Genomic DNA, 24990 nt, shown 5'->3' with positions numbered 1-24990 from the left:
TGCTGCCTCCGAAGCCGGTGACCTGGAGCCGTCATGTCCAGGAAGGTGCGATGGAGGGTTGCCTGGTTTCTGGCCTTACTTGCCTCACTTGCTCCACGGCCACAACCCTCCTCTTCGCACCTTCCCTTCTTTCCCATATCATTTGCTTGGGATCGGGACTGTCAACACGATGGACGGGGATTCCCTTCCCCCAATGCCCCCGGGAATACCTCTCCCACCTCCTCCTATGGCAAACCACAATTCGGAACTCCCCTTTGAGCCCAGCAGCGTCACTTTTGCGCGGGAGCTTGCAGGACGTCCTGGGCGTCCGGTCGGGCGCTGGGCTCCTCCTGGCCTCCAGACTAATGGCGTTGATGTGTCAGTTTCAAGGAAGAGAATCTAATACCCAGACCCCTCCCCTCCCCCACACACTCTGGAATTGTGGCATTGTCCTTCCCCCGTTGAACTCATTGCGAATATCTTTCATTGCACGTCTGGCTTTGCTTAATGCGCACCTACTGACATTCTGTCCCAGTTACGAGGCTATTCTGCTCGCGCCTGGTGAGAACAAGATCGATGTCGACGTTGACACCCGTAATTTCTCCTGAACCGCCCCGCAGCCCTAGTACCAAAAACTGACCTTACTACCAGGTCTCCCCTCCGCCGCAATTTTCACTTTCCACAAGGAAGACCACACCCTCGCCAACATGCTCCGCACCCGTCTTCTGAAGACCTCGCACGTTATCTTCTCCGCTTACCGCGTAAGTCATTCGCATTCCCTTTTGTCTTAATGTAATGTCAAGGACTACCAGACTGATATCTTGAGCAGGTTCCCCACCCTCTTACTCCCAACTTCCAACTGCGCGTACAGACGGATGGCGAAGTCACCCCTCGCGACGCAGTGATCAATGCCTGCCAAGCTCTGATCAAGGATCTGGGAATTCTGTCCCGAGAATTCACCAAGGAATACGAGTTGCGCAAGATGGCCAATGCGGCTAATCAGCAACAGGCTGCTGTCGAGTAGAGTAGGGTCGGCAGTCTCGCTTTTTCAGACTCTGGTGCAATTGTGAATTTGATTCTTCATCTGGCGCATGGAGCGGCGCTAAGATTTCATATGCTTTGTTTTTCTTTGCTTTTTAGAAGATTGGGGTTGTCCTTTTCTTTGTTTTTGTTTTTCCCCCTTCACACTGGCCTGACCTGCCCTGACTGGCACGCAGTGGCTCGCACGCTTTAGTCCGAAGTCCCGTCGAAGACTCATGATAATAGTTATGAATTGCATTTCCTCAATGCCATGTATCTAGAATGGATGCCTCTGCAATAAAAGTCACCTTGTGGAAACGAGAACTCAGTAGCGACTCATAGGTCTGGAAGGGTTGGTTTGACATAAACCTAATTAAATGGACCTCAAATAATAACAAATCTACTGATAGGGCTCAACCAATGGGCGAAAAAACTTTCGGTTGAGACCAATCGTGTCCTTACTGTATCTTTGAAGGATTGTCGGGAAATTTGTCGGGAAATTCAACTGGATACCCATATCAAGGTTCAAATTCACCGACGCCAAGACAGTTATCTGCGGGGAAAGACCGCTAAGCTATCGGCTTTTTTAACTTAAATCTTATTCTTCGGGATTAGATTCACGGGTCTGGCTGTTGATTGGTGATAATTCCACTATAGGAGTCGAGAAATTTGCCTGCGGAGAAAACTGGGGAAATGAGTATCCCATGCGAGGATGAGATCTTCGGAAACTTATAAAGAGGGCTTGATTCCCCCCAGATTTCACTTCTATCACTCTATTCCTCTCACTTCATGGGTTTGTGGAACATTTAATTAAGGCTATTCTCGATACCTATCATTTTAACACACTTTGTGTTACAATTTGGCCAGAATGGAGGTCAATACCGCACCGCCCGTTTACCAGAATGACAAGATTGTGGAGAGAAAGGATGAGTCTGTTTATGAAGAGGAAGGTCAGCTTAAGCCTGGTGAAGTCCACGATGCCTTTGGCAACGAGGAGAATGCCGAAATCAAGTACAAAACATTGAAGTGGTGGTACGTATCCAATGAAGCAGGCTCTCAAACGAATTGAAAAAGAGAGATATTCTAACGCGACATCTACCTATTAGGCAATGTGGTCTGCTCATGATATGCGAGTCAGTCTCGCTGGGTGTACTCTCACTACCCTCTGCTATGGCAATCCTAGGCATAGTCCCCGGCGTTATCTTGATCATTGGCCTCGGACTTCTCGCAACCTACACTGGCTATAACATCGGCCTATTTCGCGAACGGTACCCACACATTCAGAACCTGGGTGATGCCGGAGAGATCTTACTTGGAAAGTTCGGCCGCGAACTCTTCGGTACTGGTCAATTTCTCTTCTGTCTCTTCATTATGGGAAGCCATATCCTCACCTTCCGCATTATGATGAATACTGTCACCAACCACGCCACCTGCTCTATACTCTTTAGTATAATCGGCATGGTCATTTCCATCGTCCTCTGCCTGCCACGTACTATGAAAGGCATGATCTGGATGTCCTTCGTCTCATTCCTCAGTATCTTGACCGCAGTCATGATCACCATGATTTCCGTCGGAATCGAAAGCCCCCCCTGGTACTATTATCCAGGCCACCACAGAAACCACCTTATACACAGGCTTCCAAGCCGTCTCAAACATCGTATTCGCCTACTGCGCCCACGTCGCTTTCTTCGGTCTAATCGCCGAAATGGAAACACCTCAGAACTTCAAAAAGTCCCTCTTCATGCTCCAAGGCTTCGAGATCTGCCTCTATCTCACCGTCGCCATAGTCGTCTACTTCTACATCGGAACAGAAGTGACATCCCCCGCCTTTAACTCCGCCGGCCCTCTAATGAGCAAGATAGCCTTTGGAATCGCCATCCCAACAATTATCGGTGCCGGCGTCGTAAACGGCCACATCGGTCTCAAATATATCTACTTCCGCATCTGCACGAACATGAAATCCGACCTTCTCCACCAGCGCAATAAGCGCTCTGTCGGTCTTTGGGTCGGTCTCGGTATCTCTTGTTGGACTGTTGCGTGGATTATTGCCGAGGCTATTCCCGTCTTTAGTGATTTGAATGGATTGATTAGCGCTCTGTTTGCTAGTTGGTTTAGTTATGGTCTCTCGGGCGTTTATTGGTTGCATCTTAATTATGGTCAGTGGACTGCTTCGCCGAGGAAGATTGCTCTTATGGTTTTGAATATGGCTATCGCTTGCTTTGGGCTTATTCTTTGTGTGCTGGGTTTGTATGCTTCTGGTACGGCTATTAGTGCCAATTCCAATAGCAATAGCTTTACTTGCAAGAATACTGATACTTAGGTTAACCGAGTCTTTTGCTTTGTCTTTTTATGGACTTTGATAGACTCGGGCCTAACTATGATATGGATGCTGGTCAATACTGGCATGGGAATGGCTTCTTGTACAATTATTAGAATTGGGCAAACATTATAAATCACGTTACACTTGAATACAACATATTTAACCCACTTAACACAAGCGATCGCCTATTATAAAATACTCAGTGTAGTATACTCTGCTGTACTATGCTGTCTATTTTTGGTGGACCGTGAACCCCTGACTAATCAGCCGGGCGGGCCTCCGCGTCCCTGCGACGGCGTCATTTACGTTGCTCCTGACACCCACCCCCTCTACATTCATTCATTCTTCGCGCCAATCTCTCATAGGTTCTTCTGCATCTGTTTTGTCCATGCGAGCGCCGTGTCTATAATGTTCTCCTCGTCGAATTCCTTCGTCGGCGGTGGTGCTGGTGGCCGACCCGGCCAGGCACCATTCATGCAACAGCAGCAGCAGCAGCAACCCCAATACTCGCAATTCCCTCAGGGACAACAGCAGCAACCGATGCAGCCCCAAGCAACGGGATTCGCGCCTCAGCCGACCGGTTTTGCCGGCCAGCCCTCACCATTTGGTAATGCGCAGCTCCAACCTCAGTCCACCGGTTTCCCCGCGGGACAACAGCTCCAGCCGCAGTTCACTGGGTACCCCGGACAGCCCCAACAACCCCAGCCGACGGGCTTCCAGCCTCAATTCACCGGATTCCAGCAAAACCAGGCTCAGGCACAGCCGTCTGTGCCCCCCCGTGCCACCCATCCCGCAACAGCACCTCGCTCAAGCGACAGGCCTCCCTAACCGGCCCAAGACCTCGAGCGAAATCGCGAACTCCTTCCAAGATACCGGCGCCTCAGGCCCCCCTCCTCAAGTGCCCCCAAAGAATGGCGCCCGCATCCCAAGCATCCGACTGTCGTTCATTACCGCCCAGGACCAGGCCAAATTTGAGCAGCTGTTCAAGTCCGCAGTCACCGATAGCAAAACAATGGATGGCGACAAAGCGAGGGATCTCCTGATGCGCTCTAAGCTCACGGGCACTGATCTTTCCAAGATCTGGGTTCTGTCAGACTCTACCAAGTCCGGCCAGCTCTTCTTCCCTGAATTCGCATTGGCAATGTATCTATGTAATCTGCGCCTGACTGGCCGTGAGCTGCCCTCCGCATTGCCAGATACCATCAAGAACGAGGTCTCGAGCATGGTCGACATCATCTCATTCGATGTCCCCGACACGCAGCCCGCGCCGGCCCAGCGTACTAATGTTCCTAATTTCGATGGCTCTGTGCTCCAGAACAACTCCACACCCCCTATAGTCCAGCAGCCTCAGCCTCAACAACCAAGCAACACACAGCTCTTGAACCAACTCACTGCGCAACCTACTGGCTTCTTCAACCAGCAGACCGGCATGCAGCCTCAGCAAACCGGTTTCCCAGGCCAAAACCAGTCGCAATTCCTCCAGCCCCAGCAGACTGGATTCATGGCCAACCCGCAAGCCACAGGATACAGTGGTCCCCGACCTCCAATGCCACCTATGCCTACTGGATTCGCCTCCGGCCTGAGCCCTGCCCAGACTGGCGGTCTACAGGCGCAACCGACGGGTATCCCTGGGCAGTGGGGCTTCATTAACACGCCCTCGCAGGGTCTCCCTAATATCGAGGCCATGAAGCAGCAACTCATGCCCCAACCCGGTCGCGAAGGTGGCTTCACTACCGCCAATCTTTCCGGAAATGCTAAGGTTGCCTGGGCTATCACTAAGGAGGAAAAGAAGATCTATGACGATCTCTTCCGCGCCTGGGATGGTTTCCGAAAGGGCTTCATTAGTGGCGAGACTGCCATTGAGATCATGGGTCAGAGTGGTTTGAACCGAAACGACCTCGAGCGGATTTGGACTTTGGCCGATCCTACCAACCGCGGACGTCTGAACATGGACGAGTTCGCCGTGGGAATGCACTTGATCTACCGAGCTCTGAACGGATATCCCGTTCCTGCTCGCCTGCCCCCCGAGCTCATTCCTCCCTCTACTAGGCACCTGAATGATTCCATCGGCACGGTCAAGTCGCTTCTGTCTCAAGATGCCGAGACCCGGAAGACCACTGGGGCATTCTTGCAGCCTCAGAAGACGGGAGTCAGCTACTTGAAGGACCACTCCTTCCGCGGTGGCCCCAATAACCAATCTGGAGCCAGTCGCAAGGACGCGACCATGTTTAAGAACAATGATTCTGCAGGCGGTTACCGTTCAAGCGCCCGTCGTCGTGTTGGTAACGATGCTCGCACACCATCCCCGGCTCCTTCCTCCCAAACCTCCGAGGGCGACGATCTCAGTCCTGACCAGCTGCGAAAGAAGATTCGCGAAGCTAAGGTTATGCTTGATGCTGTTGACTTCCAAGACGAGAACCGTGCTGAGGATGATGATGTCCATGATCGTCGGGACCGCCGTGAAGCAGAGAGCCTCATGGAACGGATTCGTCGTGTGCAAGACGACATCGACACCCATCCAAATGCTAGCTTCCGTCAGCTTGACAGTGGAGCCGAGCGCCGATCCCTCCGTCGTCAGCTCCAAGGCTATGAAGACCAGGTCCCGCAGGCTGCTTCCGATGTTCGACGTATTGAGCGGGAGATTGCTGAGGCCAAGCTTGAACTTTTCCGCCTCAAGGATGCCAAGGCACACCCCAGCAGCGCTGGTAACATTGTTGGTACTGGACCCGGCGGTGCGATTACCGAGGCAGATCGGATCAAGGCTCGCGCTCGCGCGCGTATGCAGGCTCGTGCTGCTGAACTGTCAGGGCGTCCTGCTCCCGCCGCGGAGGGTGATGACGGCGAGGCTGCTCGCCGCTTGGAGAGCGAGAGCGCTGACGTGAAGGCCGAGCGAGAGCGTAACGACGTTATGACCCGTGACGTGGAGGAAAGCGTTCGGGAATTTACCCGCAGCCTTGAGGACAGTCTCCGCGACGAAGGCGAGAATTCCACACGCGAACACGAGAAGCGTCGTTGGGAGGATGCCCTTGGCGTGGAGGATATCATTCGTGACTTCATCTACGATTTGAGTCGCAACAGCAAGACCGCGCATGTGCGCAAGGATGAGTAAGTTGAACCCTATCGATTCTTTACATAACTATATTAACACAATGCCCAGTCGTGAGCGCTCAACCCAGGAGCAGCGTCGCACCCCTGTTGCCGAGGAGGCACCGGCTCGTCCTTCTATGCCTCAATCTACCGACTCCTCAAGCTCTGTACCCGGAAATACACACGAGGACCGCGTTGCTGCTGCTAGGGAACGCGCACAGAAGCGTATTGCCGAGCGCATGGCTGCTGCTGGCTTGAAGCCTGCCAGCTCCGAAGAGACCCTTGTGCAACGCCAGGAGCGGGAGAAGAAGGAGCGCGAGGAGCGCGTGCGACGTGCTGAGGAGGAAGATGCCAAGCGGGAGCAAGAGAGATCACGCCGTTTGGCCGAGGAGAAGGGTGGTTCTGCACCCGCAGCAGCTGCCCCCAAAGCGGCGGGCAAGAAGCCCCCACCTGCTCCTCCTACTCGCAGAGCCCGGACCGATAGTGCCGGTCAAGCTGACTCGAAGAAGGCGGATGAGGCTGCCAAGGAACATGCTGCTCGTGAACAGGCCATTAAGGAAGAACAGGAGGCCCAGGAGGCAGAGACCAAGCGTCTTGAGTAAGTAGCTTCGAGTGAACCTTCTATATCGGTAATTTTGTACTAATTTGATACTAGGGGCGAGGCCCAATCGCACGTGGACGAGTTCGAGAAAGAGAAGGAAGCCCAAGCGGCCCGACTCCGTGCTCTCGAGGAGCAAGTCCGACAGGGCAAGGTTAAGAAGCAAGAGGAGAAGCGCCGCAAGGCCGAAGCTGCACGCGAAGCCAAGGACAACGAAGCTCGTCTTGCAGCCCAGCGTGCCGAACTCGAGGCTGCCAAGGAGCGTGAGCGGCAATTGCAGCTTGAACTCGAGGGCATCGACGATGAGAGCTCTTCAGATGACGAGGGCCCTGAGGATATCACTCCTCAGCACAGCACTCCCACTCAGAGCCAGGTTCTGAGTGCGCCGCCACCCGTTCCTACAATCTCCATCCCCGAGCCCCCCGCGCAAGAAATCGAGAAGGCCTTCAGCCCCGAGCCCCAGCCTACATCTCCTGAGAGCACTCGCTCCCAGCCAGCAGCTACCCCCGATGCCGAGTCCAAGAACCCCTACTACAAGTCCTTGGGCCAGAGCCAGCCACCTGCAGACTCAACCCCAGCGACCTCACCTCCTGCAGCCCAGTCCACGAACCCCTTCCACCGTCTCCAGCAACAAGAAGCCATCAAGCCAACCTTCACCGGTGCCGGCCCCCTGGAGCGCAAGAGCCGTGCTCGCCCTGAGGAAGACGATGACTGGTCCGCCGCCGGCTCCGACGCAGACTCATCTGACGACGACGATGAGCGTCCAGGAGGTGGTAGCGCCAAACAGCTTGCTAGCATCTTGTTCGGCACCATGGCCCCTCCCCGTCCTCTAAGCGCCATGGACGAAGACAAGCCCTCTTCCGAATACACCACCCCGGTCCAAGAGAGCCCTATCGCTCCTCCTCCTCCCCCCCTCCCCCCGCACCCGCAGCTGTCCCCGAGCCCGCCAGTGACGATGTCTCATCTCCTGCCGCACCAGCTGGTCTTCCACCCCCTCCTCCACCACCGCCTCCTCCCCCAGGAATGGGTTCTGCACCCGCAGCACCGCCCCCACCACCCCCCCTCTGGGGCCCCTGGTGCTCCACCCCCACCTCCCCTGCAGCAGCAGCTCCTCCACCCCCACCCCCTGCCGCGGCTGGAGCTGGAGGTGGCGGTGACAACCGCTCAGCTTTGCTAGCTTCCATCCAGGCCGGAACGGGATTGAGGAAGACGAAGACGAACGACCGTAGCACTAGCTCGTCTGCTGGTCGCGTGTTGTAAGTTTTGTTTCGTTGTGGAGGCAGAGGCAGTCATAATCGAACCTTTGGAACATAGTTGTACAGAGAGAAAGGTAGTTGAGAGTCTGGACTTGTTATATTCTTTGTGGAATTAATGGATTGATCGGATCGGATCATTCAATTCAAATTCAAATTCAGGTTTAGGTTCAGGTTTAGGTTCGACTTGGTGCTGGGTAGTTAGTTATATCCATGGATGTTGTGTGCGTTGGTGGTAGTTGACTCTTTATGTAATTCTTTACAATACTTATTGGTTGCTTTTTTTGCTCTCACTTTTTATAACTTGAATTGTTCTGTGTTAGTGTGTTCCTAGGAGTGGTACTTTCTAAAGGTTGTAAGCTGAAGAGGTGCCCATCCATGGCCAAAACGGTTCTGCATCTACTAAGCAAGATAATGAGAATTCAATTCATGTCCGGTTTGTCAACAGACTGCAACCTTGACCTAGGATATAATCCAAACCTTGGGGAAGATCATAAATGATACGCCGGGTATGGAATGTAACCTGTAAACACCTAGATATCGAACCCTCCTCACTCACCTCCCGAAATCTTGATCAACAGACATCAATCATATCACAATTTGAAGAGAACTGGCTTACAAAATGTATACAGCAGCGCCCGAAATCGCCGCCTTCCAAAGTTCCATGTTGAAAACAGATATTCTTTTTCAAACCCTAATCAGATGGATGATACTGGAAAACAATACTTCTTGTACCTACCCGTAACAGCCTTGGAATATAAGCTTCATTTTATAGATCATTAGACAGACACAGCAACCAGCCAGCCACTCTCATGAAGCAGACTTCTTTCCCTTCACACTCCCCTAGGCCTCCTCTTCAAGTAGATACAGTGCTCAAATGTCCTTAGTCTAATCACTCGCCGAACCAATTACCCTACTCCTGAGATCCTTACCAGAGTGCCGGTACAGGTCATAGGAACTATTGTTTAACCCATCCGGCTAGTAGTTGCACAAAACTTCCCAGCATATTCACGTCCCGGAAATCGTTGCCATCCGAATGTCCCATTATAAGCTACCGGCCCCTCTATACCCCTCTTTCTGCGAGGTTTGTAACAACTGTGAATTGGGCTAAGCGATAGGGTTACCCTCCGGGCTACAAATCCCTAGCTGTTTTTGGCTTCAACCTGGTCCCCCCCCTCATTTTAGCGGCTAGGAATATGAGGAGACTAGTGTCTCTCCGTGTCTTTTCCATCGCTTTCCCACTTTTCAGTGATATGATTGGATACTTTGACTCTCAGACCCCACAACTTCGTATATGCGAGCCGGAGGGAGTGGTGATTTGAGGGAATATGGCCGAGTATCAGGGGTTGCGGCTCCTCGTATATAATCACTTGATCTGCAAGCGAATAATGCGCCACGGTGTTTTTCAAGTTCTCATGGCCTACTCCACCCTTATACTATAGTACATAGAATTTGAAACTTCAAAGAGTTCGATTATCAAATTGAGCCTTTCAAATTCAACTCTGAGCGGAAATGAATTTGAGTCCGGGTTCCGAACAACCCTCCAAATCTAAAAGAAACCGAATTCAACAAGGATGGTGGAAATTTCGCAAAACCCTAGGTTTGCAGTCAGCCTTGGCTCATTCCCCATCCGGTGTTCCAAATTCATCAGAAGCGCTTCAAGCACAACCATCAGCTAGTAGTCAGTCAACTTCCTATGGTCACTATTTCCCCTCAGCACATTGACTAATAAGACGATCCAGCTTTCGCTAATAGTACTAGCCAACCAACAGCTGCATATCAACCAACAGCTCTACATCAAGCAATAGCTCCATATCAACCAACAGGTCTATATCAACCAACAGGTCTATATCAATCAACAGCTCCATATCAGGCAACAGCTCCGAGTGGAAGCCAAACAGCAGCTCCAAATCAACCAACAGCTCCACTTCAAATAGCAGCTCCATATCAACCAACGGCTGCATATCAAGCAATAGCTCCACGTCAAGTAATAGCTCCATATCAACCAACAGGTCTATATCAATCAACAGCTCCATATCAGGCAACAGCTCCGAGTGGAAGCCAAACAGCAGCTCCAAATCAACCAACAGCTCCACTTCAAATAGCAGCTCCATATCAACCAACGGCTCCATATCAACCAACGGCTCCATATCAACCAACGGCTCCATATCAACCAACGGCTCCATATCAACCAACGGCTCCATATCAACCAACAGCTCCATATCAACCAACAGCTCCATATCAACCAACAGCTCTACGTCAAATAGCAGCTCCAGGCCACATAAGAGCCCCAAACCAACCAATAGCCTCAAGTCCGGAGAATACAGGTCGTAGTCCCGGACAGCGGGAGGGGTGGTATACCCGAGACAAGCACAAAAGACAGTCCAACCAAGGGTAGCGGAGTATATGGCACTTGCAAAAGAACGATCTAGGCAAGATCTAGACAGAATCACAGGTCCTCTACCTGCCACTAAAATTTCCCAAGCATGCCCCAAGCCCGCGATAAAAGTTGGTGAAGGTGCCAGTGTTCAGGGCGAAAAATCGCTCGCTGTGAATAATTTACCCCAAGGTGGAGAATACTCCAAGGGCTCCAATAATAGTGAGGAAGACAAGGGCCAGGCGAAGCGCAAAAAGAAGAAAAAGAAGAGGTCTGGAGATTACGAACTATCTTTTAGTCCACCTCTTCCTCGGAAATGTGGACTATGCCTGGGTATTTTGAATGGAGTTGGGAATCCAAATGAATGGTGTCGCTGTCACTAGCGTGGTGTTTTTTATTAAGATACGTCGCGTGTATTGGACTTGGGATTGTGGGCGAATTCGCGAATGGGTCAAAAAGTTGTAAAAGATTGCTAGACTCGACTGAATTTGTGCCTCTACAGTGGATGAATGGATGGATCATAGTTTCATTTACGCCAACCCCTAATCACTATTCAAACACACCCCCAGGTCTAATTATGAGACAGCATGGTATATACCGAGGATTGAGTGGTCATAATTACACTGTTACCACAAAAAGGGTTGAACATAGTGGCCGGCATACGATCACAAGGAATAGCCAAGCTAACTTGAATATAATGAATGCTATAGACTTCAAATCACCTCCCATACCTAGGTAATGAATGGAGAATGAAAAAATGAGAAAGATATGATATAATAAACCCGAAAAAAAAAAGAGATGAAAAATGCATGATCTTGCCAAATCAACAACACCACATGAGCTTGAGGGCAAAACCCGAACGTGCATGCACGCAAACAGCAGAAAAGCACAAGTGGTGTGTGAGTGAGTGTGAGTATGCGTATGAGTCTTTATATTAACTCGGCAATCACATTGCCAATGGTACTAATACACCAAACAACAATAAGCCCCCACCCAATCCTCTTATCCATGCGCCAACCATTCAGCGGAACGACGATCAAAAGACCAACCAGGACAACAAGCAAGGTAGCCCCACTGATGACCAAGACCTTGGAGATTTCAATATGATAGGTTGCCGCAGCAGTAAGGCCGCCTCCACTCCCGCCAGCAAAGATCTCATCACGGCGAGACGGAGTATCCGATCGATTGAGAGTCATATATAACCCGCCTAGACCGATACCGAGTAAGATGTTTAGCATGGGTCCGCCGAAGCAGGCGCTCAACGCCATGACTGGGTATCCGAGTCTTGCGACTGTGATGTCGGCGACGAGGTCGCCGAGGGAATTACCGACGGCGAAAACGGTTAGGCCGAGGAGGGAGTCTGAGATGTCGAGGATTACGCCGATGGTTTTGAGGAGGGAGACAACCTCGGTGGCTATTGTTGCGATCCAGGATATTGCGACTAGGAAGCCGAGCATGGAGAGGACGGGTTTCCATGAGTATGGGAGAGGTTGTGGTTGTGGTTCTAGATCTGAAGCGGTAGCATTGTGCTGCTGCTCTGAGTGGTTTGTTGGGGAGAGTCGGTTATATGGACGACTGCGTGTCGTGATGATTAGGAGTGTGAGGCAGATGAAAGAGAAGAGCAGAGATATCAGGCCTGGGAGGATCAAGTTGCGTGGATTGAGGGATGTGTCTGCGGTAGTCCACGCAATCAGGGTGAAGAAGAATGGGCCCGTGAACAGTTGAATTGAGACCAGCCAGCGGTTCCAGTCCTTGGCGGACGCTTCTGGGTCAATTGCTGGAGGGGGTGCTGCTGGTAGCTCTGAGTCCCAACGGGTTCGCCTGTAAGAGTCGTCATGCGAATGTTTGTGGTTATGAGGATGTGTCGTTGATATCTCAGGAATGGAATCATGACGACCATGTCCCATGGGATGAAGAGTAGGGCTGTCGGCTGGTAGTCTTATCCTTGGAGCAGGTCTATCAGCATCGACTTGTTCGATGACTACCGCCGGTATTGGGTCTGGTTCGTCATATTCTGCAGCCTGGGGCTCGATGACTGGTACAGTGATTGTTAAGAGAAACACACTTGGTGCGGCAACTATGCCTAGAAAACGTCCCATGATGCTTCTGCCTTTCCAGCCAGCCAGTGTCGGGAAAAGTGTGCATGCAAGTTGCTGAGGGGGAGGTAAGACAGAATCAGGCCACCATTTTCTCAACCGACATGAAGAGCTATCCGTGAGCCTATCACCAAAGGGATCATGGACAAGGAGCTGTTCTGCTGGACTAGCCACTGGATTGGGTAGACGAATACTGGGTGCGCACGATGATGGAGCGGAAGTATCGTCGAAATATATCGGGAACGGCGCCGAAGAGCCTTCTAAACCGGCCATGGATTGATAGCTGCCACTAGTGCCTCGTGGCGAGACTGCTTGTGGCGATCGGTCATGAGTCGTGCTTGATTGATAGTTGGGAGAGCTGAAAGCACCAGGTGGAGCTAGTAGATCGGGTGTTTGGGGAGCATTCGCGGCAACGGGGCTTCCGCTTGGCGATGGCTGTGAAGATGCCGAGGGAGAGAGCGTTATTGCCACGTTGGTATCGATTCGAGGTGGCTGCACAGATTCTCGAGCGGGCACCTCCTCAGAAGGTCGTCTAACAGTAAGCTGTGGTACCTCCTCTTGACCACGACCTAGCACACTGGGGTCCAGTTCCAGTCTATCAGCATCATTGGCTGACACTGCTCGAGCCCTAGAGCCTTCCGCGCTACGCGGCGACAGGCGATCGTTAGGCCCGGGCGGCCGGGTAGCACGAGGATGGGATGCTACAGATCTGGTGTCCCAAGACTGAGAAGACACATTGCCTTCGTCCGAATAGCTGCCCAGGCTGCTTGTCGGCCTGTGTCTGATATTCCTCGATTTCTCAAGCGAGTGCAGCACGGACTGAAATTCCAGCGCACCCACAAGACTTGCTCGGATCGGATTCAAAGTGTTTCGTCTTGATCGATTCGGAGGTCGATAAACATGCATATTGTCTCGAATCTCGGCTAAATACCGGTTGCGGGTTTCGTCGTCCTCGTCGTCCTCTTCCTCCTTCCAACTGGGGGGTCTCTCGGCGCGTTCCAGTAGATCAAAGTCATCAGTGGATGCACCGAGGAGAAGGGCCCGAGACTCGCGTGACTCTGATGCAACACCCGGGTCATCGTCATCCAAAGGTTGCTCATACTCCAGCTCTTGGTTGTCAGGGATATGAAAATGTGTTCGTGCTGCCATGTCCCTTTCGTGACGCTTCCGACGCCGAACCAGATACCAGTGCCATGTCACAACCATAAAAACGTAGAAGACATATAGAGCAACCATTGCAGCCGATTCCCAGACATGAAGTCGTCCATCGGCTAGCAAAAACATGCTGAAGGCGACGGCGATCACGAAATAACCAACATCCCTGACAAAGCTTCTTCGCGCGACCTTGAACGGCCGAACTAGAGCCATGGAGCCGGCCACGACAGACGTGATGAAACTTGCAGCTCCAATCAATTCACCAATGGCTAGGCTGCCACTATTCGAGCGCATGGCGGCGAAGGTTGAGAAAACATCGGGACTTCCATTGCCGAATGCGAGGAAAGTAACGCCCGTGAGACTCTCGCTCAAGCCCAAAATGCTCGCTAATGTACTCAGGTCGATACATAAGAAATCACTAGCAGCGATTCCGATGGTACTGAATAGGAGCGATAACCAGAGAATCAAGATGAGGAACGCAAGCGGCTTCGCATTCGGGAGGGCGCAGTAGTATAGCTGTAAATAAGAGAATAGGCCATCTTGGTGATCGGGGCAATTTTCACGGACATATGCACATTGATCTTTGACTTCACGTACGAGACGACACTATATCCAGGTCACACAGCGCAAGAATTAGCTTTCAGGAGGCCTAGGGAGAGGCTGGTTATACGGGATTGTTGTCATACCTCTGGCTCGTTATCACGCTTGACAAGAAGTGTGCCCGCTGTGGTACGATGCGCTTGACCCTTTCCAACCCATGCGATAAGCAAGGTCAATATTGCAAGTGTTGTAAAAACGGCTAGCGAAGTGTAAAACGGCCGAACAGAGTACCGAGGCGCTTTGCGGGCCGGCCGCAGGAAGGAGGGTGATGACTGAAGCATTATGGCTTCGGACACTGCTGCATTGTGAGCTGATGAAGCCCTGGAATAGTCATTTACCTGCAGTTTATGCAGAGAAAGCGAAGCAGCGAGTTATTTCAGTCGCGTGTACCCCCTCCATTGACCAGGCATGAACGTGAGGAGCTGAGCTGCCAATGCGGTGAGCTCGGTGATGTCAGCCTGCACAGCGAAGAGTGGGCCGATGCGTTGTCTATTGCATTTTGGGTTTATGCAAAGCCACCACCAGAAGTGCCGAATTGTGGCTATGCAGATAGATCTTGAAGAAATCAGGGAAATCGCCAGGTAATAGTAGTATTCAAGGAAGGGTTTGCCAGTAGGCTCCAATGACCCAAAGTTAATGGGGGGCGATGACCAGGTTAGACACCTGATGGATTAGGCAAACAGCACGTGATAAGGTAGATAGGAAGGTTCACGTGATCACCCGTTTGGGAGGCGCGACTGTCGTCGCTGCCGTGCGATAGGCAAGTCACGTGGGTGTGTGTTTGTTGACATTGTTTGTGCCCGCCCCTCTCCATCAGCTGCAACCACGACCGGCTATCGCAACCAGCAACCAAACATCCAGCGCATCTCGATCTTCCCAGCTGGGGGAAACCGCAATCATGCCTCGTGTAGTCAACAAGGCGCATCATCGCCGTTCCAACGGCGCCTCGACACCTCAGAAGAACTCCCCTATCAAGTATGTCGCATCCATTCGCAGTCTGTTGTACGTGGAGCGTCCGGATTCTAACAGACTATCAGGGTACCTCTTAACGATGATATGGGCGAGAAAGCGGCTCGGAAGGAAGCCAGACAAGCCCTTCATGACCGCCAGATGAATCAGATTAAGGCCGCCGTCAAGACACCCATGCCCCCCCGTCGATACACATCTTACAACCGCGAAGGGAGTGACAGCCCCGCAACACCTCGGGGATCGACCGGTCACCGTGGTCGCGAAAGCGATGTCAGTGGTCGGGGTGTAACTCCGATGAAACGTGTGCCTATTTTGGCCAACTTCGAAGAGTGGATGAAGATGGCAACGGATAACAAGATCAACGCAAACAACTCCTGGAACTTCGCCCTGATCGACTACTTCCACGATATGTCGCTCTTGAAAGAAGGAGACGGTGTCAACTTCCAAAAGGCCAGTTGCACCCTCGATGGATGTGTGAAGATCTACACTAGCCGTGTGGATAGTGTCGCAACCGAGACTGGAAAGCTTCTGAGTGGCTTGGCCGATAGCCGTGACAAGCGAGGCCGTGAAGCCGACGCCGAGGGAGAAGATGGAGACGAGGATGAAGACGGTGAAGATGGAGGCACCCGCAAGTCGCGTAAGAAGGTTTGTCTCACTACGCACTGCAATCAATTTATGGGAATGGGCATTCGCTGACCAGTTTCTACAGAATCGCTCACATGAAGCTACGCTTGCCCCGTCATTTACATCGTTACAACTGAAGAAGTTTGAGCTGGAGTTTGCGGTGGATCCGCTCTTCAAGAAGGCATCTGCTGATTTCGACGAAGGCGGTGCCAAAGGATTGCTGCTGAACCACCTTGCTATCGATGGCCAGGGAAGAATCGTTTTTGATAGCAGCGACGACGCTGTGGATGACAGTGCTAAGACAGCCGAGGGTGATCCACAAGAGTCTGAGGATTCCGATGCGCAAGCCGAAGAGCAGCTACAAAACGAGGACAACAAGGCGAATAATATCCAGAAAGCCAGCGAAACCTTTGAAGATGACCCGAATCTCGATCTCGCCACTCTGGCCAACCAGTTCTTCCCCGACCTGGATTATTTAGACGAGCAGGATATCTGCCCTTCCCTGAAGAATTTCAACCTGGGTGACCCTAACGGTTCACTGGACATCCCACTCCTCAAAGCACCCGAGGAATGGCGACAGGATAAGAATGAAGACGGAGTTGAAGAACCCTCAGGGATTATGCTTGATGACGACAACGCGGTCGGTTTCGATGATGACGATGGTACCTTGGCTGGTTTTGACCTTAGCGGCGACACCGGTTTCGGTGATGGAGGGGAGGCATGGGCTCGTGAGGCTGCTTTGGAGCCGATGCTCAAGGTTCACCGAATGGAGGATGGTGAAAATGCCGATGGGGATGAAGACCTCGATAACGAAGACGCCTACGCCATCTCCATGTCGCATCAGCCTAGCAAGCAAGACCATGAGAATATCCTCAGCTACTTCGACAATGCGGCTTCCAAGAACTGGGCTGGTCCTGAGCACTGGAAAATTCGGAGAATCAAGGACCACACAGCCGCCAGCACTACCGCTGCACCAAAGCAACGCAAAGAGAAGGAGCCCTTCGAAATCGACTTCGGAGCGTCGCTTGATCCATCTCTCGCGGAGTTGATTTACACTCCTGCCAGCTCCAATTCCGCCATTTCCCTACCCAAGACGCAATGGAAGACTAAGGGTCGCAATCTATTGCCTGACGATAAACACTTCAACTCCCGTCAACTACTTCGGCTGTTCCTGAAGCCGAAAGCTCAAATGGGCTCAAGGAAACTTATGTCACGACGGATCAACCACAACCGGCCAGACCAAACATCCGGCAACGTGGACATGGACGAGGCATTTTGGGCGAATCACAAGACTGAAGATGTGGATGAAGAAGGTGCCCCTGGTGCCTATGATGCCAACTTCTTCGCTGATGATGATGGTCTTGCTTTCCCTAATGGCATGGACCTCGACGACGACGATGACAACCTGCCATTCGCAGACGCACGGGAGATGCTCTCCCCACCTGGCGATGGTACCCAAGGTACGGCAGCTGGCGATGCTGGCGGACAGACCGGACTCTCCGCCTTATTGAACATGGTCGGTGCGACACCAAGCAAGGGCGGATACGGTTCGCAGTTGGTTACCCAGGGCGCACGTCGCGCCCGACCTGACTACGTGAACTATGCACGTGTAGCGAAGAAGGTTGACGTTCGACGTCTCAAGAACGAAATGTGGAGAGGCATGGGTGAGCGCCTCATCGCTGCTACAGATTTCACCTCCGCTTCACAACCAGGTGCCGTCTCAAGCGAACCACCAGCCGAACCTGAGAGTGAAGCCGACCCCACGCCACCTACACCCACACCCCAGCAAAACAGCCCAGAGAAGCCCATTGACCTCGGGGGTGATGGCCGTCTTCGGTTCACCAAGATCATGAACAACCTGAAGGCGGTCTATCCTGTCGAAACACTGCGGGATATCAGCACCTCCTTCGGGTTCATCTGCTTGCTGCATTTGGCCAACGAACAGGGTCTGGTCCTCGAGAGTGATATTAGTAAGATCGCCAGCGGTGCCGCTACCCTGGAAGAGATCTTTGTCAGTCGGGATGTCCACGCTGTTCTGGAAGAGGCGTGGGATGTAAGCTTCCGTCTTTGACGGGCTAGTATGTACCATGTCTATAATAGGTCCGTTACCTTAGATCGGAACACGTGTTAGTCATGAATTTCATGAACAGAATGGGTTGGATCTACTTGATCCGCGGAGTTGTTTGGGAATTTGGGCTCTTGCAGAGTGGCGCTGGGGATTTCTTTATTTACTGTTTCATTGATTCCCAATGCGAGATCGGTGACCTTTTGCATACACATCCAATTCAAGTTCAAGTTGCTTGTAGATCCTTTGATATGATTAATGGAATAAATTCAGACAATTAATTTTGAACCCTTGGAAGTCTCTTTGTATGTTCCAAGATTCATTCTTTACTACGTCTTAATTCAAGTTGATATTCGACAATGGACTCTCCAAGGGCATCGCCCCACCGCCAAGTCCCTAGCGCAGATTACTATTTTCATAAGTTGATCACGCGGCCCTAGGAGCTTACACCTGAGCAGTTAAATAAAGAGCGGTTCTCCACTGCATACTTGAAGTACACCAGCTAGATAGAGGACATAGTTTCGAGTCTTGACCAGTATTCGCCCTTGCTCAGCAACAGACTCTTCAACTCCTTCAAAATGATCGAACCACCTTCAAACCAAGAAACAACCCCAGTCGAAACCATTCGCGAGTCCAACACTCCTGAATCAACACCAGACTGGCTGACACAACGTCTCGCAAAAACCCTCGATAACCAACTCTTCGTCGGTAACGCAGGAGCCTTAAAGTACGACTATCTCGGACGGAATGGCGACGAACTACCCGGCAACCATTACACAATAACATCCGCAGTTGGAAGCAAAGTCGGAATTCACGAATATCCAACCCAAGCCGTATCATCAGATCCGGACTCGACCTCAGACTCGGACCTAGTCCTCCTCTTCTTCCACGGCAACCTCCGACCAACACGCTATCTCTCCAAAGAAATCTTCCAACCCCTCCTCGAGAACGGGATACCAGTCATCGGCCGTGATTTCGTCGGCTACGACGCAAGTTCATTCGTACCAAATGTCGACGGCGCAATGGAAATTGCCGCCATAGCAAACGACGAAGCTGTCATCAACTGGACACTCGAAAAGTATCCGAAAGCCCGTATCGTTATTTGCGGTCGTTCAATGGGTGCATTGGGTTTAGCTGGTCATTTAGCTCGGCCTAGAGTTGTAGGTGCCATTGGCATTGTGCCAGTTACGAGTTTGGATTCTCTAGTAGATGGTTTGGTGGCGTGGATTCCGTGGCCTTTGAGTGATTTGGTTTGTCGTCTTGGGTATCCGGATGCTATTGCGCATGAGGCGTTTCCTTCGGGATTTCGGTCAAAGGTTGAGCCGGGTATTGTTACGAGTGGGTTTGCGTCGAGGTTTACGGATGATATTTGTGGTAAATTGGTTTTTCTTTTCCCGGCGGAGGTGGATAAGTTTGTATCTAAGGCCCGGGTTGAAGTTTTTCAACGGGAGATGGAGGAGAAGGGTTGTCGTGTTAGTGTAAGTTGGTTGAAGGGGGGTCATCATGTTTTACCGACATCTGATCAGCTAATACGGGCTTTGGGCGAGTTCAAGTTGAAATAGAGTCCTAAAGAGCATTGGATATACTACCTAGGTAGACTCGGAGTTTTATTGCTGTCATGGGATGGTTGGAACTGAGATATCGTCCGAGTGGTGTTAAAGTTTTTATATACGTCAATTTTTCACGAAATACATCTATCCTCAGATCATACCTAGTTAAGGCTTTCGGAAATAGTACTACTATGTTAGTAAATACAGAATTGTATCGCATTTTGGAGCACACACTACGTGGACCTTACTACTCTTACTACCTAGGTACCTAGTAGTTGAGAAAATATAGTTGAGGCAATCTTAGAACCATATGTTGAACCTGCCAGGAACTGGGAGGGTTCAAGCTGGTGAACTAGTATGTTTATGGCAAGATATGAATTGAGTGTTCTCAAAGATGAAATGATAATATTTAAGTAAAGAGTTTTTCAAAACAATAACAGCTTGAATAATAAAACAATCAAGCCCTCCAACTAGCACTGGTATCTGTATCCCAACCGCTAACGCCCGTGTAAATCATTTGTCAGTACCCACCCCCAAAGGGGCATTGAATTAGGGAATATAAAATAGTAGAACCATGAACGAAAGAAAGTAAACAGGAGATAGATATGTTCAAGATTTCGACCGCAAACGATCGTATACATTTTTTTCAATAAAGGGTTTTTAATAATTTTTTTGGGACGAAATCAAGCTCACTCTCTCACTCCCATACGCCAGAACGTAACGTAAAACCAAAGCATTCAAGCTTGAAAGTTCTAGTTCTAGTACTTGTGCACCGCAGCAGGGAAAGACGGTCCCATGGGACTGGTATAACCGCCCGGGATAGGCACAGCGGCGTATTCCGTCTCGCCCGGCGCAGCAGCAACGTGTTGCGGGGGAGGCGGGGACGGGGAGTGTGAGGGAGCACCGAATTCCTCTTGAGCTGTTTTGGGGGTAGGTTGTTGGACGCGGATTGGTGGGGCTTGGAGTTGGAAAGAGGGGACAGGGCGGGTTGGGGAACGCGGAGATGCATATTGCGTTGTTGTTGGCGATCTCGGAGCCTGGCCTTTCTCTGCGGCTGAGTATGCGTCAACGGGGGTTGCGGCGGCGAAAGGTGATTTAGGCGGGTATGATGAGAAGCCTGCGAAGCCGGGTGTGTTCGGGGCTGATTGGAGGCGGAGCTGGGCGAGGTAGAGATCATCTCGTGCTTGGTCGCGGCCGTTCATGCTCTTCATTAGTCGGCGCTTGGTCCAGATACGGTAGAGGACTACGGCGTAGATGAGGATGGCTAGCACCTCGATGACGACTTCGATTATGGCGCAAACGAGGCCCCAGTCCTTGATTATTTGTTAGCTTTTGTGTACCTTGGCTGGATGGGGAGGAGGGGGCGCGAAGAAGATTTACCTGAAGACGACATAGCAGAGCGTAGTCAACTGAGTTGCTGTAGATCTCTTCACGAGTATTCTGAGCGCAGGACCATCCCCACATGTCTTTATTATTCCCACTTGATTTGGAGTGTTGGTAGATAGCTGCACCGACAATCCACATAATCAAACTGAAAAAGAAGAAGAATATGGAGAAGACGGTGTAGTAGATGGCGGTCTTTTCGGCACGTTTATGACCACCTTTCCAGTAAGCCCAGAAGACAATCAAACAGGCAAAGAGTGAAACACAAGCCATTCCTAGGAGCATGTATTGAGCCCATGGGTTCGTGCCCTCGGCCCAAGCAGGAAGAGAGTTGCGCGCCGGGATGGATTTTGTCGCCCTGAAGATGGTCAAAGTCACTGCCAGGAGAGCCAATATGATCAGACTGCAACCAAAGTTGACAAAACGAAGGAAAATCTTGGCGATGCGAACGCGAAGTTTGATTCTCTGGACAAAGGTTAGAAACTTGAGTGATTGATTATGTTTGTAAGTAGAAGTTTCCTTACCAAGTCTCGGGCATTTTCTTTATCCGCAACTTTTTCTTGCTTCTCGAGCATGTATTCCTCGCGGAAAGTAGGGCTGAGTGGGTTCAATGAACGAGCAGTGTTGGGCACCTTCAAGTCGGCCCTCCATGGCGAGGCTGGGGGGAGGGAGTCGTCCACATGCCTCGCTGGATCATTCGCCGATACATAACCAAAACCAACATCCGCAACGCCACCATCAGCTTTCTTGTTCTGAGGATCGGCAAACGGAGATTTAGTTGCTGGTTCGATTGGCGAGTGAATTGTTGTGGCCTCGGCGAACCGAGCTGTGCGAGGGCTTTTGAGAGAAGCACCGCTGCTCTCGGAGGAGCTGCGAGTCTCGTTGGCTGTGTGCTGCTGTGGCGGGGGACCCATTGCGCTGTGATATGAACTGCGAGTGAGATCCACTGGAACGACGGGTGCGTAGTTCTGAGGAGAACCGTTGGTGCTATCACCAGAAATCGACATTTCAAGGAAGAGCGATAGAATCTGAAATCAACAAAGATCGATCAAGAGAGCCAGCTCTTGATAGGAATACAAAAAGCCTTTCTTCTAGAATTTAAAGAAGAAGAAAAGACGGCCAAGAGGAAATACCAAGTCAATTGTGTGCTGCGAACCCAGCTGTGTGTGCGTGTGTAACAAGGGCTGAGCAAGATGGACGTTTTCGCAGGATCACCTTGGATAACCGTGAGCGAGACCTGCTGTCCACGGATTAAACAAACACAAAACCAGTCAAGGCGGCGGATGGTGACAAGGAGGAGAAAGAGAAAAACGTGAGGAGACGCAGGAGCCGGCCATGGCTTTCTTGAATATCAATCACCGCCAGTGTCGAGTCGAGGGGCGGGGGCAAGAACTGCAAGCCGATGGTCGCTCATCACTTCGTGCCAGGATCAGAGTAAGCGCCGGGGGAAATAGTGCTGGTGCGACGGAGATCGTGATTGGGGAACGGTCCCTCTGGGCGAGGAGCCTGCATCTTCACACTGTCGGTCGTGCAGACCTAGCACTCTGACTGGATGGTTAAGGTGATCGGTCGAGCTTGTCACAGTGGAGTCCCCAGCCAGTAGGAGGCACTAAACGGTCTCGGGCACCTCCTCACGATGCACGCCCATCACCTCAACCGGCGCTAATCCGCCGATCGCCTAGCCAACCAGACCTCCTCCCGAACCGCTCGAAAATGGGGTGGGATGTGGGATGGAAGGATAGGAGCAGCACGGGGCATGAAGCCCAAGCCGGGACCAAAATACCCGCCAACCCGCATCTCCATAGGGATGCAAGCCTGTCACACAGGGTCAATAAGCACCAGGTCCTTCCCCTGGCGCTTCGCCAGGTTTCGAGTCGAATGTACTCGAGGTCAGTGCGCGGGAGAATGAGAGATTCGGGAGGGGTACGAGTACGGGGTAGTGTGATAGTGTTGGTGGTGGTGGTGGTTGTGCTGGGGAGGTTGGCGGAAGCATTCAAGTTGCCAAGACCAGACTTAAGCATTGCTCTGAGAAGAAATAACCATGAATAGAAAGACACACTAGTAGATGGCTTACATAGCTAGGCTACTACTGGTATTATTACAGCAGCCATGCACGCAATTGTCCTGCCAATTCTCACAGTTCTAGAGAGACTATTATGTACTACCACCCCTACGACACTAAAGAAAAAGTGCTTGGATCGATTCATAATATAGCCTGCACTCCGTACACTCTTATTCCTAACTTCAAGTTAAACAGTGATTCTTCATACTAGTATGTTCATACTTTGTATACCCCGGCCACTTGCACTCCCTAGCTTGTAAGACTCAATGCTATGGCCCTCATGCCTCCAGTACCTTCTATTTTTAGACTCCCTATAATCTAAGATCTACCATGATTTCCACGATAGGACAGATAGACCACGCTGAGCTGAGATCAATGATTGACCTGTCCATTAACTACTTTGTTCGTAGTTGGAGTAGTGCCTTGTTATATCCTACCGGTTGTGCACGACTTTTCAGAGCAAGAAGCATGACTATCTAACTTGAATTTTGGGTTTTCGTGTACTAAATAAAATTTACATGTATTACAGTAGTTATGTTCTGCAGTTAATGTCTAGCATAGATGTAGTTTCTTTGTATATGTTACCTGAGCAAAGCTGGTGAATATTAGATGCTTCCTGGTTGTGAGTTCTTGACCGGCTGTATAGACCGGCAGTACCACTCACTAGTCATACCTCAGAAGAAAAGCCTTAATTCACTTCTAGTAAATATGACACGTCAGTTCCAGGGACTGATTTTACCTCTCAGCACAAACAGAAGTGTTTTCTTTTCCAAGGCGAAAGACTGTCACTAATATGTACATACCTAGGTAGAGGTGTACCTAGATCTGGTCCCCTTCCCTAACTTAATTTTTTCGTAGCCAACCTCAAAAAATAACCACTAAATGGAGATTTCGATCCATCCATCTAAAAAATGGGCGTATCTGAGAGACTATCAAGTAACAGCTGTCAGCTTACTATTGACGGTTCACACCAGCCACACCTCTGATGTAATTGGGCAAGGCACCAAGGATCCTGAAACGTGATGGCGGACCTGACCAAGGCGTTGGAACATTCTAGCGACAATGAACTTAATTGTACAGTATGTACTCGGTACACAGCAATAGGCTCGCTAATACTGGCCAAGCTGTCCTTTCATTCATATCCACTGTTTTTGTCTGACGTAGTCCCGGCCAAGCCACAATTCAGTGAGTCGGCCAGTGATCAATACAATTACAATGGGTGTGAATCCGCGGGGAGAATATTTCCGATACAAATATGGGGGTGTCTGCTGAATTGGGAATCTAGGTGGCTGTTGACCAAGTTTGCAGGAGAGTATTTATAGATCTATGGAATTCAATTCGTATCATGTGAATTGGATTATCAATGTACTCGGATATCCTTCCAAGCCCTGGAGGTTCAAACTGATAGTGTCCTTTCTTCCCTGGCGGTTACCTGTCTGCCTCCGAGTCGACAACACACCTCACTAAGCCATGACAACAGTCATTCTACGTATTCGTGTTTATTTCCTACTCCAATTCCATGTCACTTACTCAATTTCTCCGATTCAAAACCCCAAGAAGGGAATATCTGCGAACGCCACATATCTAATGGTCCACCAATTTCATCACCGCTCGCCACCTCATTCTATCCCTTCCCTGCCCTGCCCTGCCCTGGCCTTGCATTTACAGTGAATGAAGCACAACTCCGTGGAAATCCTGATAGAAAATCTTTCAAGTGCCAATGCCGGATGAAACTTGAAGCTCACGGCCCCCAATCCGAACCGTGAGACTATGTACATAGCTATGGGGCTATGCAAGGCCTGCAAGAGCCTCATCGGCCTATGCAGGTATGACCACCTGGTAATTGGCCCGG

The 24990-nt window shown here is 51.0% G+C and overlaps 8 protein-coding genes across 8 annotated transcripts; 5 read left to right on the top strand and 3 right to left on the bottom strand.

The window, feature by feature from the left end:
- Positions 1–193: 193 nt before the first annotated feature.
- Positions 194–1003, top strand: N7509_007745 (DNA-directed RNA polymerase II core subunit RPB11; the record flags this gene model as incomplete). Its single annotated transcript, XM_056632382.1, has 4 exons — positions 194–357; positions 515–573; positions 631–740; positions 809–1003. 4 exons carry the CDS (start codon positions 194–196, stop codon positions 1001–1003), a joined length of 528 nt encoding a protein of 175 aa, XP_056487933.1.
- An 864-nt stretch (positions 1004–1867) lies between these two features.
- On the top strand, positions 1868–3319 carry N7509_007744 (Amino acid transporter transmembrane; the record flags this gene model as incomplete). The annotated part of the gene is made up of 3 exons (XM_056632381.1): positions 1868–2031; positions 2106–2568; positions 2606–3319. The coding sequence occupies 3 exons, from the start codon at positions 1868–1870 to the stop codon at positions 3317–3319; spliced, it is 1341 nt and encodes a 446-aa protein (XP_056487932.1).
- Positions 3320–3727: 408 nt separating this feature from the next.
- On the top strand, positions 3728–8264 carry pan1 (actin cytoskeleton-regulatory complex protein PAN1; the record flags this gene model as incomplete). The annotated part of the gene is given in 5 exon segments (XM_056632380.1): positions 3728–4087; positions 4119–6424; positions 6477–7004; positions 7062–7881; positions 7893–8264. 5 exon segments carry the CDS (start codon positions 3728–3730, stop codon positions 8262–8264), a joined length of 4386 nt encoding a protein of 1461 aa, XP_056487931.1.
- Positions 8265–10014: 1750 nt separating this feature from the next.
- On the bottom strand, positions 10015–10497 carry N7509_007742 (uncharacterized protein; the record flags this gene model as incomplete). Its single annotated transcript, XM_056632379.1, has 1 exon — positions 10015–10497. One exon carries the CDS (start codon positions 10495–10497, stop codon positions 10015–10017), a length of 483 nt encoding a protein of 160 aa, XP_056487930.1.
- Positions 10498–11563: 1066 nt separating this feature from the next.
- Positions 11564–14766, bottom strand: N7509_007741 (sodium/calcium exchanger protein; the record flags this gene model as incomplete). The annotated part of the gene is made up of 2 exons (XM_056632378.1): positions 11564–14491; positions 14572–14766. The coding sequence occupies 2 exons, from the start codon at positions 14764–14766 to the stop codon at positions 11564–11566; spliced, it is 3123 nt and encodes a 1040-aa protein (XP_056487929.1).
- A 617-nt stretch (positions 14767–15383) lies between these two features.
- On the top strand, positions 15384–18131 carry N7509_007740 (condensin subunit BRN1; the record flags this gene model as incomplete). Its single annotated transcript, XM_056632377.1, has 3 exons — positions 15384–15460; positions 15523–16099; positions 16164–18131. Coding segments are annotated over 3 exons (2622 nt in total), but the record flags the coding sequence as incomplete, so codon positions are not given.
- Positions 18132–18721: 590 nt separating this feature from the next.
- N7509_007739 (uncharacterized protein) lies at positions 18722–19705 on the top strand (the record flags this gene model as incomplete). The annotated part of the gene is made up of 1 exon (XM_056632376.1): positions 18722–19705. One exon carries the CDS (start codon positions 18722–18724, stop codon positions 19703–19705), a length of 984 nt encoding a protein of 327 aa, XP_056487927.1.
- Positions 19706–20451: 746 nt separating this feature from the next.
- N7509_007738 (uncharacterized protein) lies at positions 20452–22083 on the bottom strand (the record flags this gene model as incomplete). Its single annotated transcript, XM_056632375.1, has 3 exons — positions 20452–21006; positions 21074–21541; positions 21601–22083. The coding sequence occupies 3 exons, from the start codon at positions 22081–22083 to the stop codon at positions 20452–20454; spliced, it is 1506 nt and encodes a 501-aa protein (XP_056487926.1).
- Between the last annotated feature and the right edge of the window lie 2907 nt (positions 22084–24990).

This window comes from Penicillium cosmopolitanum (genome assembly GCF_028827165.1).
Source record: "Penicillium cosmopolitanum strain IBT 29677 chromosome Unknown utg000008l:1.0-4398992.0:1.0-4402845.0, whole genome shotgun sequence".
NCBI classification, from domain to species: Eukaryota; Fungi; Ascomycota; class Eurotiomycetes; order Eurotiales; family Aspergillaceae; genus Penicillium; species Penicillium cosmopolitanum.
Note: the sequence above shows the minus strand (reverse complement) of the source record. Positions and strands in the feature narration are given on the sequence as shown.